General features: G+C 38.8%; 1 protein-coding gene across 7 annotated transcripts in view; it reads right to left on the reverse strand.

The window, feature by feature from the left end:
- SYTL5 (synaptotagmin like 5) overlaps window positions 1-20,166 on the reverse strand; it is a 261,691-nt gene that overhangs the window by 82,958 nt on the left and 158,567 nt on the right. For 6 of the 7 annotated variants that reach the window (XM_046673686.1, XM_046673687.1, XM_046673684.1 and 3 more), the window contains 3 exons: window positions 12,044-12,185; window positions 7,543-7,675; window positions 5,762-5,868 (listed from right to left, as the gene is read on the reverse strand). In XM_046673686.1, the coding sequence (XP_046529642.1) occupies window positions 5,762-5,868; window positions 7,543-7,675; window positions 12,044-12,185 (382 nt within the window). The remainder of the gene's footprint in view (window positions 1-5,761; window positions 5,869-7,542; window positions 7,676-12,043; window positions 12,186-20,166) is intronic. The other variant, XM_046673689.1, reaches the window with a different exon arrangement.

Below are 20,166 nucleotides of genomic sequence, written 5' to 3' on the forward strand. Positions count from 1 at the left end.
GTAATTCTGTGCTTTCACTTTAAAAAAATCCTTTTACTATAAAATATGACACATAGAAAAGTACATAAAACATAAATGCACAGTATAATAACAATAGAAAGTGATCAAGCAGAAGGCCCCTTTGCATCCTGTCCATATCGCAAACCCCTTCTGCTCCACTGGAAATAATACCTTAACTCTTATGGTAATAACAGCCTGGCTTCCTCTATGGTTTTACTACCTAAGCATACATCCCTAAACAATTTGATTTTGTTTTGCCTGTTTTTGAACTTCATATAAATGGAATTAAATGTTATATATTCCTTTGTGTTTTGCCTCCTTTTCTCAACATTATAGTCTTAAGATACATCCAAATTGTTGCACCTTGCTGCAGTTTGTTCCCTACTGTTTAATATATAATTATATGATATCCCACACTTTATCCATTCTTCTGTTGCTGAATATTGGGGTTGTTTCCAGATTTTATCTATTATGAACAAAGCTGCTATGAATATTCTTAAACATTTATCTTGGTGCACAGAAACACAAGTTTCCCTTGGGTACATAACAGTGAGAGAAGTTGTCGAGTCATAGGGCATGCATATCTCCATCTGTTTATCTACATATTTTTTTAAAGATAATGTCAAACATTCAGAAGTAGTCATACCAATTTACAGGCTGGCCAGCAACGTTTGAGAGTTCCCTTTGCTCCATATCCTTGCCTGCCAACAGTTGGTATTGTCAGATTTTTCATTTTTGCTAATCTAGTAGATATTTAAATTCTCCACGATTTTAATTTTCATTTCCCTTATTACTAAGTTGAGCAGCTTTTACTGATCATTGGCCAACTGAAGTTCCTGTCTTGTGAAGTACTTATTCAAGATTTGCTTATTTTTATATTGCTTTATTTGCCTTTTTCTCACTGATGAGCTCACAAGATGAGCTCGAGCACCCTGTAGTCCTAGAAAGTAAGAAAGTGCTGAAAACAAACTAACAACAACAAAAAACCCAACCCACAATGATAGAAGCATGTCAAAGGGACACAGGCGGCAAGTGAAAGAGCTCCCAATGGCCAAAGGTAGAAAAATTTCAGCACACACAAATAAAGTAGTATCAGATTATAACTGATAATATAAAATAAATATCCATGAGTACATACGGATCTAAATAAATGACTGAATAATATGGAAGAAGAGACCAATTTCCTATACAAAATAATTCCAAGTAATTTATGTAGATATTTAATCTTCAAGGAGGTGAAACATAACTGCTCCAGTGTGGGCTGCACACAGTGACTTTCTTCCAAAGAGTACTGCGATGGAAGAGGAGGAAATGAATCGCTTTACAGCGGGGAAACCTGACAAACACGACCTCAGCCAGGTGCTCAAGGTCAACATCAACAGTGAGCATGTACCCTTGATGTGATGTGGTGAGCGTGGCACTTTGCCAATCCCTTTCTGATCATGAGAAAAACATCAGACAAATCCAAAATAAGGGAAAATTCTGCAAAATATCTGACCAGTACTCCTCAAAACTATTAAGATAATCAAAAGCAAGGAAAGTCTGAGAAATAGTCACAGCCAAGAGGAGACGAAGGAAACACAACAATTAAAATGTCATGCAGTATCTTGGATGGGATTCTGGAACAAAAAAAGGACATGAGGTAAAACTAAGGAAATATGAATAAAGAATGGACTTGAGTTAATTCTAATATATCATATTGATACATTAATTGTGGCAAAAGTGCCATACTAACATAAGATATTAATAGGCAAAACTGGGTATGAGGTATATGGGAATTCTCTGTATTATCTTCACAAGTTTTCTATAAATCTAAAACTATTCTAAAATTTTAAAAAGTTTATTAACATGAATCCTTGTAAACCCGTGATTAATCCAGCTTAGTCATTGTGTTTTATCCTTCCTATACATGACTGAACTCAATTTGCTATATTACATTAATTTATTTTTGAATGCTAAATTAACCTTGCATCCATAGGATAAATCAAAGTTAGTTATGGTGTGCAATTCTTTTTGTTACTGGACTAGGTTTTCTAAAATTTTATTAAGGACTTTTCCATCTATATCCATAATGGGTATTAGTCTGCAGTTTTCTTTTCTTGCAATGTCTTTGTCTAGCTTTGGTATCAGTGTAATACTGACCTTGTAAAATAAGTTGGGAAGTACTTCCTCCTCCTCAATTTTCTGAACACGTTTGTGAATGATTGATATTATTTCTTTTTCAAACATTTGATAGACTTTATCAGTGAAGCCTTCTACGCCTGGGCTTTTCTTTGGGGGAAGGTTTTTAATTACTAATTCAATACCTTTACTTATTCTAGATCCACCCAGAATTTCTATTTTTTTAATCAATTCTAGTAATTTGTGGCTTCCTGGGAAATTATCCATTTTATCTAAGTTGCCAATTCTGTTGACACGTAGTTGTTTGTAGTATTAACTTATAATCATTTAAATTTCTGTTATGTTGGTAGAGATGTCTCCTCTTTCATTCCTGATTCTGGTAATTTTTGTCCTCTCTTTTTCTTAGCGAGTCTAGCTCAGTGGTTTTCATTTGGAGGTGATTTTGTCCCCCAGGGGACATTTGGTAATATCTGGAGACATTTTTGGTTGTCACAAATGGGGGAGTGCTCCTGGCATCTAGCAGGTAAAAGTTGGAGATGTTTCCAAACATCCTACAGTGCACAGGGCAGTCTCCAACAACAAAGAATTATCTAGGCCAAAATGTCAATAATGCTGAGATTAAGAAATCCTGGCTAACTAATGGTTTGTCAATTATGTTGATCTTCCCAAAGAATCAACATTTGCCTTCATATATTGTAGCAGCTCTGGATTCTGATTATTTCTACACTGAGGGTTGCTGTTATCCCTTGTTTTTTGTTTTGTTTCCTTATTTAGTAACTTGGCTGGACCAATCTATGGAACCTGTTTCCTGCCCTGTGTGTGGCCAGTGATGTGTCTGTTCAGTTTTTTTTAATTCTTGTTTTAATTTTTAAGCCCAATCTCCTATGGATCACCCCTGTATCTGCTGAGTTTAGTGGTCAGTTAATAATTGTTTAGAGGTTATGCTCAAACGCCTCTAGCCAGTGAGCCATCAACTCTCTGTCAACAGATCTGTGAGTTCTTTTTAGAGTGCATTCAAAATCAGGCAGTTTTCAAGTCTCCTCCAGCTCTTATTTCCCACTGCACCTTCTCGTGTCTCATTTGTGCATGTGCTCAGGTTCACAGTCAGTCAGGCATGATTTGACAGCTTGGGCTCACTCTAGTTTTTACCCTCCCACAAAAATGTTTGGAGAGCTTGTCAAGGCCCTGTATAGCTGTCTCATTGATCGGATATCCTGTTAAATTTCTAGCTTGTTCATGGTCCTACTGCTTGCCCCAACAAGAGCCACAAACTCAGATTAGCTGAGCTGCTGGTCTTCCCAAATCCCTTACAAATTCTAGTAGCTTTTCCTTCTAAATCACTTAGGATTTTTTTGGTATTGAAGCATATTATAAGAAAAAATATATAATTTCATATCATATTTAATACTTTTAAAGATCATTTTATTTCCTTGTTATACTTGCCAGAATCTTCAAAACAATGCTGATTAATAATAGTAATAGTGGGAATCTCTGTTTTGTTCTTAATTTTAATGGAAATGGCTTTATCATTTCAACGTTTAAAATGACCACACAGTATGGATTTTCTGATAGTTACCATTTTAAAACCATATTTTAATGGTTTCTGTTAGTTTTAAATTTGTATTTTTATTAGATATGACTGTCAAATCTTGCCAATAGTTTTCTATTAACATAGTTTTATATTTTTTCCTTGAATATATTGAAATAGCAATTGTATAATACATATTCTTATATTCTTCCATTCATACCTAGAATAAAACTTTCTTATCCTCATTGCAATATTTTTTGATTCACTGCTAGGTTTCACTTAATATTATATTTCAAGTTTTGCATATATCTTCATCAGTTGGTTTAACTTTAGTTTTCTTTTCTAAACTATTTTTAAAATCAAATTTGAGTATTAAGGGTGTAATAACTTTCTACTATAAATGTGAAGATTTTCAGAGTTTTCTAAGACCAGGAATAGTTTAATAACATTGGAATTACCTCTTCTTTAAAGGTTGAACACAAGTAAGCTTTGAAACCATTTGAGTTCATTGCTCCCACCTTTTTTGTGGTGGATTTTAAAATACTTTCCCAGTTTTTTCTATACTACAGTAAATACCATTGAGTTTTAAAACTTCAAGTTTCCTGGCTTTCTTTGGAAAAACTGTATTAATGTCATTTAACATTTGTGTTATATCTTTTTTCCAAGGAGTTCAAACTGCATTATAGTGTGGGGGATCAGAATTTGCCACCCCAAAATGTGTCTCTTTGGCTTGATTATTATTATTTTTTTTAAAGATTTTACTTTTTCCTTTTTCTCCCCAAAGCCCCCTGGTACATAGTTGTATACTCTTAGTTGTGGGTCCTTCCAGTGTGGCATGTGGGAAGCCGCCTCAGCATGGCTTGATGAGTGGTGCCATGTCCATGCCCAGGATCCAAACTGGAGAAATCCTGGGCCGCCGCAGCAGAGCACATGAACTTAACCACTCGGCCATGGGGTCAGCCCCTGGCTTGATTATTTTTAAGAACAAAAGACTCAGGAAGAAACTTTGACCATCTCCCTAACTGCCTAAAATAATTTAAGATAGAAAGTCTGTTCCAAGAAGGAGCTATCACCACAGATAACTATAGTATAATATGGACTAGGTGGGGTAGACAGGGAGGAACCTAGCAAGGCCCATTTGATCAAAGTCCTCTCCATGTCCCATTGTCTTTGCAAGGCATGGCGAACATTTGTTTACCAAACATTTGCTTTTCCACCTCCATGTGCATTGCTTTCCTCCCTTTGAAGTCCCAAACCACTACCCCCAACATCCTCCTTTGTCTTTAGCTGATGATGGTATTTAAGGTGGTAGCTTTTCGCCATCTTGGTGAGTTATTCAGTTTTCCTGGGTTTCCCCCATGTATACATGTTATTAAACTTTATTTGATTTTCTCCTGTTATTCTGTCTCAGGTCAATTTAATTCTTGGAATGGCCAGAAGAACATAGAAGCATAGAAAAAGATTTCTTTCTCCCCCACAATAGCAATTATAGAAATCAGAATATCAGGGGCCAGCCCCGTGGCCGAGTGGTTAAGTTCGCACGCTCTGCTTCAGTGGCCCAGGGTTTCACCAGTTCAAATCCTGGGTGTGGACATGGCGCCGCTCATCAAGCCATGATGAGGCAGCATCCCACATGCCACAACTAGAAGGACCCACAACTAAAAATACACAACTATGTACCAGGGGGCTTTGGGAGAAAAAGGAAAAATTTTTAAAAATTTAAAAAAAAAGAAATCAGAATATCAGAACATTAGAACTGGAAGGAACCTTAACAATAATCTAATTCAGATAAGTCTAGAAATATTTGGTTTAGGAAATTTTGAGATCCCTCGTCTTCCAGGTTTAGATTAAGTGATGTGCTTTTAGCCAGGTATTGATATCCCCAACAGGTGTTTCCTTAGAGATAATCTTTACTCATTAACCTGATTATCTGTTACTTTTTCTAATCATTCTTTAGTTCTTTTTATATTTTAGTTGTGAAGACTAATAAGAAGAGATTACTGTATATTCTCACTTTACTCTCAACTCATCTGCCCCTAAAAGTGGACAGGTTTAGAACAAGATCACGCTCTTTCTTCATGATCATTAGACTCTCTTCCACATCCAACTTACCAAGTCTTTGTCTAGAGCCCCAGGGACAGACTTGCTTCTTATGCTTACAGTATCCTCTAAGTCTTCTGGAAATGACCCACTCAAATCTAATTCAGATCGACTTCGGTCTGGAGGAAGCAAGAGAAAAGGGAAGATGTGAATCAGCTTATTTTGTTATTTTTCAGTGCAAATATTTCATCTTCATTCCAATTCCTTCTAGGCATATGGCATAGATAGTGTCATGAAGGCAATAGAGTTAGTAATTAGTAACTTCGTGCTGTTTATACTAACATACTTCAATTTTTTTAATAGTATTTTGAAATTTCCTTGGACTGAATTATCAACACGGATGTGTTCATTTCTCCTTTGATCAAAGGAGGTTAAATGCTCTACCATAAAATACTAATTTTGAAGCTGTTTAAGGCTTCTGCTTTGCTCATAGACTTTGAAAAATTCTCACAGAATGGGCCCTTAAGCTTAGAAAAACACAACATGAATCATTCTTAATTTCAATATTTTGAGAATTCATTGTATTTTCATATTTGGCATAAAATGCAATTAAATGAAATAGCAAGTTCCTTTCACACAAAAAGAGAGTGGCTACAGGTAAATTGAGAGGAAGTTCTATTTCTTTAGGCCCCAGAACATTCTTTCATGAGAAAAATATCTTGCTTTTGAAAATATAAATTAAAGGACAGTGCATGACTCAGTGATGCTGTGGACAGCTCGCCAAGACACGGACAGTTTATTTCCACAGGACAGTTAGTTCTATGTCAAGGCCCTGTTGAGATAGATATAGTTGCTTATAAATGAGAAAGATTGCAGAGAGCAATTAAGTGATTAAGTTTGACATGATAAATGGAATAATGCAGAAGTGCTTAGCATAGTGCCTGACACAGAGTACATACTCAATATACAGGAGCTGTTGAACAGAAGTAGGAGAAGCACACTCTATAGCTTCTAGGCTAGTTTCAAACTTTTTATTTAACAGGTGAACAAATTTCCTAGTCTTGAACAAAATGCAACAATAACCACACACATTTAGAAAACCCTTTGGGAGCTGCCTGGCTAGGAGAGGCTCTCCAACTCAGCACACAGAATCCAGCCTTAGGCTTTACGCAAATATCATCATTAGGTAACAGGTAACTTTTCATGTTGAGGATTTTGCCATGATTTTAATTCTACACATGGGACATAAACTTCATAATTATGACAGATTTCTCTAAAGAGTCTCCTTATTCATAGGTAATAAAATTGAAACATGAATAATGCCTGCTTCACAGGGTTGCTGTGACGATGAAGTATAATGATATATTTGAATGTACCGTTCAAATGAAAGGGGTTATTATTAATCCCTTAATGCTGCTTGCAAACCACTCCTTATTTAAACCATGGAATGGTTAATATGTCTAGATATAGGGAATTTCTGACCACTATATCCACTGAACTACCATTTCCTTAAACTCTTGGAATCAAGGAAATATCTTTCATACCAAATGAGCAAATTATATTTCCTACACTCCTATATTGACATTGACATTTGATATAGCTCTGAAACTTGGCAATGATGACTGGCAAGAGGATACACTTCACAAATGAATTTTTCATGAATACAAGAGGCTCAAGGCATCACCTGAGTCCATCTTCAAGTAGTTCTCATGGAGTGGGCCTCCCACCAGGGGTCAAAGAATGGACGATTATTTTTCTAAGGCATGAAACACCCATTTAATGTCACACCGGGCAGTCAACTATCTGATCCGGTCATTTTTTTACAACAGAGCAGTCATGCTGTAAATACCCACCTGATGAGAGGGAGGCCCCGGACACTGCTATGGAAGGTGTGCCAGAAGTGTTTCTGTGATGACTCTTTGTGACATCCTCAGAGGTGCTTTCAGTGGCAGCCAAATCCATGGAATTTTCAAAACCACGTTCCTTCTCACAAAGCAAAAATGAGAAAAACCATTATACTCACTGTAGTTTACCTAAAATCCTTCCATATAAATATACTTCAGTGTAACCACATTTATATGTATGACTCTTTAGGAGGAGCTAGTTGACATTTGGAAGACCCTCTTCAGGAGTCCATATAACTCTAAAACTTACTATCAATAATTACTTTCTAAAATCTATACCAAGAGGTTTGTTTATTAGCATAAAAGGTGTTTATATATGGTTAGCAAGAAAGATGATACAGGTACCATCAATCTTACATGAACTATGTAAAAGAGTCTGGCAAGCTTCATACGCTCAAAGTAGTACTCAGGCTTAGAACTCTGTTTGGTCCTAAGTTTGTCGCCATTCTCAACACCCCCTCTCCTCAACCACCCCTTACCTCCTCCACCCCCATTTAACAGAAGACCATGTAACCTTTTCCTTTTAGCAGGCTGGATGATCAGAACACAGTTGGTTAGATCATTATTGGAATGAAACTTTCGTGCAAGGTGCTTATCAAAGTTCATAAAAGGATAACGAATGGGGACTTCCCCAGCTTACAGGAATAAGTGACTTTTTTTGCCTGCCTGCTTGCTAATAAATGCTTGTGCACATGGCAGTATTCAGTCTGAGATTTGCTTTTCTTGTACCGTGTGATAAGGGAAAACTATGTCCCGGCTTTGCCTTTGCCCATAGGGGCTTGACCACTATATCACTCCAAGTTTGCCAGAGCATTAAAAACTAGTTTTGGACCTTTTGAGAACTGGACCAGGTTAAACGTCCATGCAAATGACACCGTGGAATAATAATAATCAAATCTAAGAGATTTTTCAATTCCCTCCTCCATAAAATCAAAAAGTGCCTTTCAAAGTCCTACAGGAAGGACTTTCCTCTGTGTTGTCCTATATTTAGCCCATGCCTTAGACATTAAGTGAGACTTTGATAACTCACTCCAGAGAGATGTGCCTCTCATTTGTTTAGCATGCTAATCCATGCAGCTTCAATACACACTGTTTTTGGCCCTTGATTATTCTCCAACACATACTACCTGTAGCAAGAGGAATATAGCTCCCAATTCCTCTAATTGCCATACACTACCAAGGTTTATCAAAAGACCCTGACAGAGGTCAAGTGGATAAATTTGTTTAGGTCAGTTTTCAACACCTCTTCAAAAAGTTGTTCACACATGGAGTCCTCCAATGAAGCAAGACCAACTTCCTTAGTGGCAATTATGTTGACAGCAAATTTTTCAATTGGCACTCAAGGATTATCCTTCATATTGAGCACTACTTGGCTCATTAATATTGTACAGTCATTAACATGCAATACATACGCTGGAGATTCAGGATGTGAAGCCTAAAATTAATAAGTTACATCACAGCAGAGGACAGGGTAGAGATGTTCGTGTTCTAAGAGTTTTCCATTTCAAAAACTTACCTCTCACATGCTAAAGCAGAAAAGAACAGTGAAACAAAGAGATACTGACAAATGGGAGAAATTGAGAAGTTGTTACCTTGATCATCATCTAACTCTATATACTTCTTCCCTTCACCATGAAAGAGAAAATGTGCTTCATAAAGTACTGCGGTGTCTTATGTTTACTCAACAGAAAATATTTCTCTTTGTCTCTTTTTCTCTTAGGAAAGACTAGCTAGATCAGCTAGAATGCAAGAGTGAGCTCAACATAGGCACCACCTATATATATATGTACATAGACTCAACTCAATTGCAGGGAATGTCTGTTGGGGAAATCTAGACATTGTTTAATAAAGAAATACTCCTGTAGAGGCTGTTAGTTTTGAGAATATTAGCATGTGACAAGGGTGATTCTTTCCCCTAAGTTTTTTCCTCTAAGTTTGAGAACAAACTTGACTAACTTACTGGTCATTGAAATGACAGTTTGCTGCTCCCCACTGGGACAGCTGTACTAGCTGTTAAACTTGTTAAAATACTTCTCTATCAGTTGGTAAACAGCACTACTCCCAGTCCATTCTGCCTTCCCTCTTCCCCTTACCCCCGCTCTTCCACAACCCTAGTTTTCCCCATAATCTGGGTCAATGCGCGGAAGGGTCCCCATGATACTGCTCCAGCCTTGTGCCAGCGTCTGTTCTGATTGCTCGGTGCCCCTGCCATACCAGTTACTAAATGATATTTTCAACATTATTCCTTGCTAGGTTGCCAAAGAAGTGAGTGTAATCATCAACTATCCACATGCTTTTCTGGCTCTTGAACAGTACTGCTTGCCGAGCTCAGAATAAATATTTAAGAAATTTTAAATATGCCTTATATCTTTTTCTTTTTTCAACTGGTATTTTCTCTCTCTCTCTTTATTTAAAGCTTTTATTTTTTCCTTTTTCTCCCCAAAGCCCCCCAGTACATAGTTGTATATTTTTAGTTGTGGGTCCTTCTAGCTGTGGCATGTGGGATGCTGCCTCAGCATGGCTTGATGAGCAGTGCCATGTCCGTGCCTAGGATTCGAACCAGTGAAACCCTGGGCCTGAGTGCGTGAACTTAACCACACGGCCACAGGGCCGGCCCCTAAACATGCCTTATATCTTATTGACAAGTACAATTTAGACTACAAGTATTTAAATATATCTATTATTATTATTCAATCTGTCTGAATGCCTTTTATATCTATATATAAATACAGATATATCTAAAATATCTATAGAATCTGATTGTTCACAACCTCCACTTCTAGCTCCCTGTTCCAAAGCTCAGTCTTCGTAACGCAATGGCCTCCTAACTGGCCTCCTGGCTTCCACGCTTGTTCCCCTACAGCTGCTTCTCAGCACAGCCCCCAGATCATGCATAAACAGAAGCCAGATCATGTCACTCCTCCACTCGAAACCCTCCATCTGCCCCCATCGTATTCAGAACAAATGCCAAAGTACATACAGTGGTCTACAAGGCCCCATCGGCCCCATTACCTCTCTGAACTCATTTCCTTGTACTCCCCTCTTTGTTCACTCACAATAGCCACACTGGCTTCCTTGCTCTTCCTTGAATATACCAGCCATGCTCCTACCTCAGGGTCTTTGCACTGGCTATTACTTCAGGGGCATTAAAGATATTTTAGGGGGCCAGCCCCATGGCCAAGTGGTTAAGCTCACGTGCTCTGCTTCGGAGGCCCAGGGTTTTGCCGGTTCGAATCCTGGGCGCAGACATGGCACCACTCATCAGGCCATGCTGAGGCAGTGTCCCACATGCCACAACTAGAAGGACCCACAGCTAAAAATACACAGCTATCTACTGGGGGGATTTGGGAGAAAAAGGAAAAATAAAATCTTTAAAAAAAAATAAAGATATTTTAAACATTGGTTGAGCAAGGGCACTGCCCAGTCAAGATGGAGCCCAGCCACAAGTAATTGGAATAGCCTTCCCCACCTGTACCTGCTGAATATCAGTGCTGTCCCTGCCTGGAGTAACACCTTGCCCCAGACTCCCGCACAGCTAATTCTTTCACTTCCTTCAAGTCTTTGCTTGACCAGGGCCTGGTATATAGTAAGTCCTTATTGAATATTGGCTGAATCAAATAACTGTAGCTCGTATATAAAGATTTCATAGATATAGATGTCAGTTATGTGTACGGAGTTTTCTGCTTAATCAAAAAATCTAGTAGTGGCGGGCCTGGTGGTGCAGTGGTGAAGTTTGCATGTTCCACTTCGGTGGCCCGGGGTTCGCCGGATCGGATCCCGCATGCGGACCTACAAACCGCTTGTCAAGCCACGCTGTGGCAGGGGTCCCACATATAAAGTAGAGGAAGATGGGCACGGATGTTAGCTCAGGGCCAATCTTCCTCAGAAAAAAGAGGAGGATTGGCAGCAGATGTCGGCTCAGGGCTAATCTTCCTCAAAATAAAAGAAATCTAGTAGATGCTCATTCACTCAAAAGAACAGCTTCCGTACACACACATATCTTACGCAATTTAAGTCTTCATAATGTGTCGACCCCTTATTTTAACAGACATATAGAAAATAAAACTATAAAAAGATGTCAAGGTTCTACTTTTCCTGATTTAAATCAGTTTGGAGAAATTTCAGTGCAGTTAACTTATGAATATCTTGAGAATTATCAGAGAGAATCAAAATCGAAGACTTCTAAAATTTATATTTTCTTTAAACCATATAGCGATTTAAACCCCCATCATCAAATGTCACCTTTGAACCTGCTCCTTCCCTTCCCTTCTCACTTTAGGCTTTCTGCCAAGAGCTAAGGATGCAGGAGTTTCAGTCCTGCTAAAGAAGCTTGTACCATTAAACAGGGTAAACAACATGCTCTGAGACACAGAGCGATGAAACCCAGCCAGGCCAGAGCGGTGATGTCGAGTCCCAGAAGCTGAGTGTCCCTTCAAATTTGTGTACTTACTCTACTGCTGACTGAGCTCATGCTGCGTGTGCTTGCGGCTGGTGACCTCTGAGTGACTGGGGTCATACCATTGTTCCGGCTGCTCTTCGGGGTCCCAGCACCAGCTTCCTGGTCATTGAGATCGGATGAACCAGTGCTTCCCCTAAATGAGAAAGAATATTCTGACTTTAACATGGAATCAGAGCAACCAAAGACAAAGGGAAAAGCTTACAAGAAAATGACGCCATGTGACCCACATGAAGTACACCAGAGCCACACTGGAACTGGCCTGCATCTATCAGGTTGCCCTGCTCCTCAAAGACCTTCAGGGGCTCACTAGGTTCAATCCCATTTGTCTGACTCCAGGTCTTTGTAACTGAGCTTCATTCTGCCTTTCCAACTTTATTTCCCGCTACTCACCTGCATTCTCCCAGCCAGTCCAAGTTCCTTACTATTCTCTCAACTTGTCATACTCATGCTTCCACCTCTAAGGCTTTTGCTCGTGTTCTCCTCACCTGATATGCCTTGTTTACCACTCTCTGTCTATGCAAATCTTTCCTAGCCTTCAAAACCCAGATGAAGTCCAGCCTCCCCCATCAGGCCTTTCCTGTCAATCACAGGCCTTGTCAACCTCTGCTCTACTTAATTCCTGTTGACTTACAGTCTTTGCCAAACTATGTAGCTCTTGACTACAAATGTCTTGTTTGGTTCCATGATTGGTTCACATATGTGGGCCTGAGTGCCTTTTTCAGCTGCGAGCTCCTTGTTGTCAGAGTCCCTGATGTATTTACCATGATATCTCCAGCACCTTCGTAATGCCTTGGTGGGACGGAGGCACTCAGCACATATTTAATCAAAGATTGGGAATAATATATCCTTTTCTCTGTGTTGTTCTAGTGTCTGACTCATAGTGCACATTTAACAAATGTAGTATAAAAATAATGAAATTCAGTAAATGGGTTTGACTCAGTTTCATGTTTGCTAAAAGCGATTCGATTCCATTCAATAATGATTAATGAAAAAACAGTTCCTGCCCTTGAGGTGACCACAATTTTCTTATTAAGTGGAGCTTCATAAGTAACTATAAGTTTTGACAAATTAGAGTTTAAGAGAAGTGTTTGTTCTTATTTTAGTCTTCGCCCTCAGTAAGCAGAAGATATGCTAAGTGGTAAAATATAAGCCCATATGAACTTCACTCTTTCAGTTACTATTTTAATAAGTTATAAGTACACGTATAATAATAAAAATCTTATTGTTAAAGCACAGCAGTGATCATTAGTGGTGATTAGGTCTTACAAATTGAGCCAATCAGAGGAGAGACTTAAAGGAATAGAGGAAGGATTCTTTTAAAAGAATGTCTGGCTGTGTACACGTCATTACCAGGAGACAAATCTGGCAGAAGGAAGAATCAGCAATGACCACTGAAGCTATCAACCGCAGCTCCTAAGTTTTTTCAAGGCTGTGCGCCAGAGAAGCTGCCAAAGTTAACTATGCCCTGACCGATATCACCAGCCGCCACCACCTTCATAACTACACAAATAGCAGCTGCATTTACTGAGTATTTTCCAGGTGTTAGACACTTTCTGCTCTCCAACATCACTGGGGAAAAAAGCTATTAACCTTCCTGGTTTAAAGATGAACACTGAGTCTTGGAGAGGTTAAATAATTATTCCATACATGCATGCACACGAGCGCGCGCACACACACACACACACACCATGCTGTCACACAATTCGTACATGACAAAGTCAGGGTAAAAACAGAATTGTCTGTCTCCCCAAAGCCTGTGCTCATGCTAGTTTCTCATGCTGCTTACTCATCATTTCACCAAGATCAAGTTGTTACAACCAAGCAGGTTCTACATTGATACAATGAGCTATCAAGAAGTTAATCAAAGTGTCAGAGAGCTGGGAGTTAGTTTCTTGGAATTTGACTAAGAGAACTATGAAAATTTTCTGGGTAGCATTCCTTTGATACTACATAGAAACAGTGTCTTCTTTCTAGAGATGGCACTCTGAATAAATTATAGTACTATAAACTCTGCTCAGGAGGGATCTATGACTGTGTCTTTCAATTCTGACAACAAGAGAATAGAATTTTGTGATTAAACAGATTGACACAATTTGAAATTCTAAGTTCCTTGGTGATTTTCCTGAGCCCTCCTGCCTCAGGTGCAACATTTCTACATTTTTCATGTCTTTCCAAGTGATTCTGCTCATCTTTGAAGTTTAACTTAGAAGGGGCTTTTACCACAAAAATCTCTCTCCCTACTGTTTCAGGTAAAATCTCCTTAAAAAAAGAAAGGCTAGGAGTGAATCTTGCAGAAATGAACCAAGAAGTTGTGATCCAAAGGGATTCATGTGGGTATTTCTGTTTGAGTTTGTGCTGAAGGTCCTCTCCAACCTAGGCAGTTTTGAAACAGTCCCCATCATGGATTGGCCTTGCTAGAAGGAAAAGTCCTATTTACGTAGTCACTCCAGCAGAAGTTAATTAATTGTGGTGATGACATTCAAGAGTCTAACCTGCAATAAGGAAAAAATTCTTGTGATTGTAAATCAGCTACTGGAAATTATTGTCACCAGAAGCATTATCTCAAAAATGACATATACTTTCACATTTTGCCCTGACATTTACTGTGGGTTTCTCAAAAATATTTTCCTCTCAGTTGTTTCAGCTGATTAGACTAAAAAAGATTTAGTCTAATGAGGCAGAATATCATAAATATTTGGGTACCAACTCTGAGATGTTATGTAAAATATGACATAAAATACATAAATCTTTGCCACTTAACAGGAAAAGGATAAAAGTTCCCTCAAGTCTAAATGAAAGAAGTTTAAAGTTCAATTAAGAAAGAGCTATTTTTGATTCAGCTATCATGTTACTGACATTTAAATTAGAAGTATTAGAAATCAGTGCCAACAAAACTTCACGCTAAAATTTGCTCAAGGGGAAACTACAAGAAAGAGATACATTTATCTAGTTCTAATAGGGCCCAAAGTGTGAAAATATGACGCTGTCTGGGGAGCTTGGATATTCTGGGTTACTTGAAAGACACATTTCCTAGAGTAGGAAAGAGTCTCATTTACTTTAGCTTATGAAATATACTTTAAAAGCCTACTATTTTATAATCTCTAATTTTATGCCAGCCTAAAACCTTGATAATGGCTTCCTAGATACGCCCATTTCTAGATAAAGGGTCCAAGGTTAGGAGACAGAGGCTATAATTTAATTAGTTGCCTTTCTGGTTTACATAATGTTCTCCCAGGAGTAATGGTCCAGAAAGAATTTCCCAGGAGCCAACCTTCCCAGAGTGGGCTGACAATGTTATGCCTGTGCCTACATGGTCAAATGAGTGCTCTTCTATGGAAAATCAACCAAAAGGCAGCATTAACCTGAGAGATAACAACACTCACTGAGACAATGAGGCTAGTGCATAGCATAACATAGAGACTGTAGGATATTCTTTCTGTGGTTTATGAGCTTTCCTAACTTTTAGTTATTTCAGAGCTGAAACCAATATATAAGAAAGACAGGCAAGGGAGGTTGTAGTTCGAAACCGAGGCAAGACTGTTAAATGGGAAAGAGAGAATTAAAAATGAGAAATAAAGGGGAAAAACATTGAACATAGCTCAAACTCCCAGGCTTTGGGGATCCCCAAATGCTATGTCTTTGTCAATATGTGAGATGGGTGATCCTCACCCTTGGCTGCATATCAGAAACACCAGGGGAGCTTTCAAAAGCCCCCATGCCCAGGCCACACCCGAGACTAATCTCATCAGACTCTCTGGGTGTGGGATCTAGGCATCAACATGTTTTACCCCCCACCCCAAGTAGCCAAGACTAAACTATGGATTAGTTTAAATTCACTGATCTCAGACATCTCTCCACGTGCATTGTTCCCTCCTCTCATACCACTGTTTTCTTTATTCAGCACAATGCTCACATCAAGAGAGCTGAGCTGTCCTCATGGCTCAGAATGTGATAAGTGGAAGTTCATTTTCTATGTTAGTGACTGAATGTGCTGCACCAGGGGTCAGCAAAGTATGGCCCATGGATTGAATTGGGCCCACCACCTGTTTTTGTATAGCGCATGAACTACGAGTGGTTTTTATATTTTTAAGCAGTTTTAAAAAAATCAAAAGAAGAATATTTTGTGATGTGACAATTACATGAAATTCAAATTTCAGTGCCCCAAAATCAAGTTTTATTGTAATGCAGGCATGCCCATTCATTTATGTATTGTCTATAGTTGCTTTCATGCTCCAACAGCAGAGATGAGTAGTTCAGACAGGGACAATATGGCCAGCAAAGCCAAAAATATTAACTATCTATACCTTTATAGAAAAAGTTTGTGGATCCTTATGTGTGTGCCCATTCACTCAGGCACACAAACACACAGATATGGGTGTCTTCATTAAAAAACCAAACTCTTTGGAGAGGTCAATACATCCCAAAGGAATGAATTTCAGCTACTGAGTGCACATGTGTATATGTGTGTATGTATGTGTGTGTTATATTTAGGCACATGTGAACCATCACAGGAGCCCTCGAATGCAAAATTAGGGAAGCAAAGAAAAGAAGTTGCAGAAATTCATCAGGCAGCTTCTCTCGCTGTAGTTTCTTCTGAAGCCACTGGCATTCTGTGGCTTAATTACACATATTTTCCTTCCTTTTCCTTTTTGGAGAAATGTCAAAGATAATACATTATGGTGGGTGCTCAATGAAATTTTGTTCAATGAATCTTAGTGTTAATTATATAAAGAACTGTGGAAATTAATAAAAGAAATCTTAACTAAATTGGTGTTGGGGAGGCCTGTAGGTGGAGCTCTCATACCCTGTCATACATTGCCAATTATACCAAACATAAAGAGACATACACTTCATCTTTAACAGGTAGTAAAACTACTTTACTACTGAAGGAAGATTTCTCTCTCTACCCGGCAACAGCCCAGCCAATGAGAAGCTGTTGCTGCCTTGAACTGTTACTGTCCCTCAGTGGACTTTGGTTTAGAGCAACCTCTCCCTACTCCCCCCTTTTCTCTATAAAAGCAACTTTCCTCCTTTGTTTGCTAGATTTCCCTATGGTTTGCCATAGCATGCACATCCTGAATTGCAATTCTTTTGGCTACTCCTGAATAAACTCATTTTGAGGGTAAAATAACAAGAAATTTGCTTTTCAAGTTGACATAACCTTTATAGTTTGATTTACTAAAACAAAAGTTGATTTGTTTGGTGGTTTACAAATGTTTAGGGTTTCCCTTAAGGATCTGTTTCTTTAAAAAGACCCTCCAAAATGGAGGAGACAGTCAGCACGAGGGAAGGACCAAGACTAAGTATGAAGAAAAAGAAGTTAAAAACAAGTAAAACTCTCAGTCTAATAACATTTTAGTTTTTTATAATCACAATAAAATCCTGATCCCATGTTGTTTCTAAATAATGGCTAGAAGTCAGCTGGAGGAGAGAAGCCAGCAGCCATGAAAAACCTTGAGTAGATTAGAAGTCAGGAACAAGAAAAAAACCAATTGCCTTCCCCTATAGACACCAAGGAAAACATGTATGTGGCAGAACTTAGCTTTCAGTAACTAAATGGAACAAGAACTTACTCTGTACTTAGTAGTTCAGATTTGCTAAATTCTTGTTCTACCTAGGATGCTATGTTGCTTATAAGAAAAAAGTTATCAGAGTATCCAAAACCATCCACATCCTGGTCCACCTTAGCTCTCCACCTCATCTCTTGTACAACACACTTCAATTTTTACACCCTTAAAATTCTGAACTGTTTGTTTTCCAGCACACGCAAGATTGCCTTATGCCTCTTTTACTTTGCACTTTCTATTTTCTCTGTCTAGAATGTTCTTCTTACCTTTCTTCACTTGGCCAAGTCCTCCTTATCCCTCAAAATTGTTTGGGGGTCACCCACTTGAAGCTTCCCTGAGTCCTCTGGAAGGATAAATGCCTATCTTCGGCTTTCCCATAGCACACAGAACACCTTTTTATCATGAGATCATATTGTCTTGAAATTATTTGTTTAGCTATCCCAATCTTTTCTGCCAAATTGGAAGTTCATGAAAGGGTGGAACAGTATCATTGTCTAAGAACTTCCACATTTACCCCTTGGCATATAGTACTAGGTCAATAATTTTGGCATAACTGTGTGTTGAAATTGTATAAATAAAATGCATAGGTGAGCAAGTCAGATATTGCTACTCCTCAATGATTCCCAGAAGAGCGGCTATTATTGTATCTTAGCTAACCTGAGAATTTAGCACATCACATAATACACCTTAGATAACAGTTAGCAAAAGAGAAATTTATTATATTAGACCAGGGAAATGTGTTAAATTTAGTTCATAGAAATAGGACACGCTGAGGCAGAACATCTTTGGGAAACAATTGGGGAAACAGACAAGACAGCAAGGAGGAGGTTTTGGCTTACAAGTGTTTGACCACAAGAATGAGACAAGTCAAGAACCTAGTGGTAGTTCAACCAAAGTATAGTGTCAAGGGTCTGGCTGAACTACTGAGTCTCCATACCTCCTCACATAATTGACATTATAATAAGGAAAGTCACATGTGTATAAAGTAAACACAAATCAGGGGCTAAGCAACTGGTGGTCTGACAAACTGCACCTTTGGAGCAGGTCTGAGAGCAGTGTGGGAGGTATATTGTAGCAGATATCAGTGCCCCTATCCATTTCCCCTCAGTGCTAATCTCTACCCACAGAATCCTGTTTATTGGCAACACCCACAACTCTATGCCGAGGACCTTTTCAGGTCACAAGATCATGGAGCTGCTGTGCACAGAACAAGTCAGAAGTGCCAGAGTTAGTGCCCCAGAATTAGCCCTCAACAATGACGAAAAGGGAGCTGGTTTATAAGTACCCCAGATTCCCAATCTCTTGACTGGATAACTCTGAAGTGTGTTCTACACTGTTCTCTACAGTTGTCCACTGAAATTGAGCTCTAGTTACCCACAGGGATAACTGGCTTAATGACATACTCTCTTTGGCTTCCTTCCCTTCCTTGGCTCACTTCCCCACTCCCCTGTGTTTTCCAAGACCATATCCTAAATACATTACTTGCTCTTGAATCCTTATTTCAGGGTTTGCTTCTTTTCATGCCATTGCTTCTGGGGAAACCCAAATCAAGATAGGCGCATATGGTAGGCAAAGAATGAATTTAAAAAGGGATGGTTTTGAGTTATAAATAGAAGTTTCTAGCTGAAGAATTATTTGGCAATTCCAGACCTCATGTAACTCCCACCGATATGGTCACAGTTCAAGTAAATTAAATACTTTTGTGAATCCACATTTCCTCACCTGTTCTATCACATGTCCATCACTTCACAGAAGTAAGATTCACTCTTCTCAGGACACCATGGTTTTGTGAACCACTTTAGACTGTTAGCATTCGGAAAATTTTGTGGCTTTGACTGTCCACCCCTTGCTGCCACTAAGGAAGGCTGAGATCACCCAAAGTAGGTTAAAATAGGAAGAAAGAGGAATTAGCACCAGACAAATGGAGGAAAGGCACAAGAAAGAGGTGAAAGTAATTTTCCCCAGGAGGGCACTCTTTACACCCTTTATCCTTTTGAGTCACAGAACCATCACAGCTAGTACTGTGAAATAAATTTATATACCTTTAGAGATGTGTTATAAATCTGAACAATTTTTAAAGCCAAGTAAGGGAAGGAGTTTGCTAAGTGTATTGGCAACTAGCTATATAGTGTTTTATCTAATACGCAAAACAAACCAGTATTGACTTTGTGGATGTGGTGCTCACTCAGAGCCAGAACACTCACACCTTGCTGTATTCAGATTACTGGTAAGAGGGTGTGGCTTACTTGGCATCTTAATTGCAAAGATGTTAATGAAAATCATATTCAGGACAGGAAAATAATTTTACTTCTGATAAAACAAAAAGGATGTATCATGTAATGATGGAATGGGTTTCGTAAACTCATCACTAATTTTTCCAAAATAATAGATATGAGGAAAGAATGACTTCTTTAGTCATGAAGGTACCAAACATTCCTTGTTTACTGGAGGGACAGAGAGAGGGACAGAGGGACAGAGGGAGAGAGGGAGAGAGGGAGAGAGGGAGAGAGAGGGAGAGAGAGCGAGAGAGAGCGAGAGAGGGGGAGA

Source organism: Equus quagga, chromosome 10 (genome assembly GCF_021613505.1).
Source record: "Equus quagga isolate Etosha38 chromosome 10, UCLA_HA_Equagga_1.0, whole genome shotgun sequence".
NCBI lineage: Eukaryota > Metazoa > Chordata > Mammalia > Perissodactyla > Equidae > Equus > Equus quagga.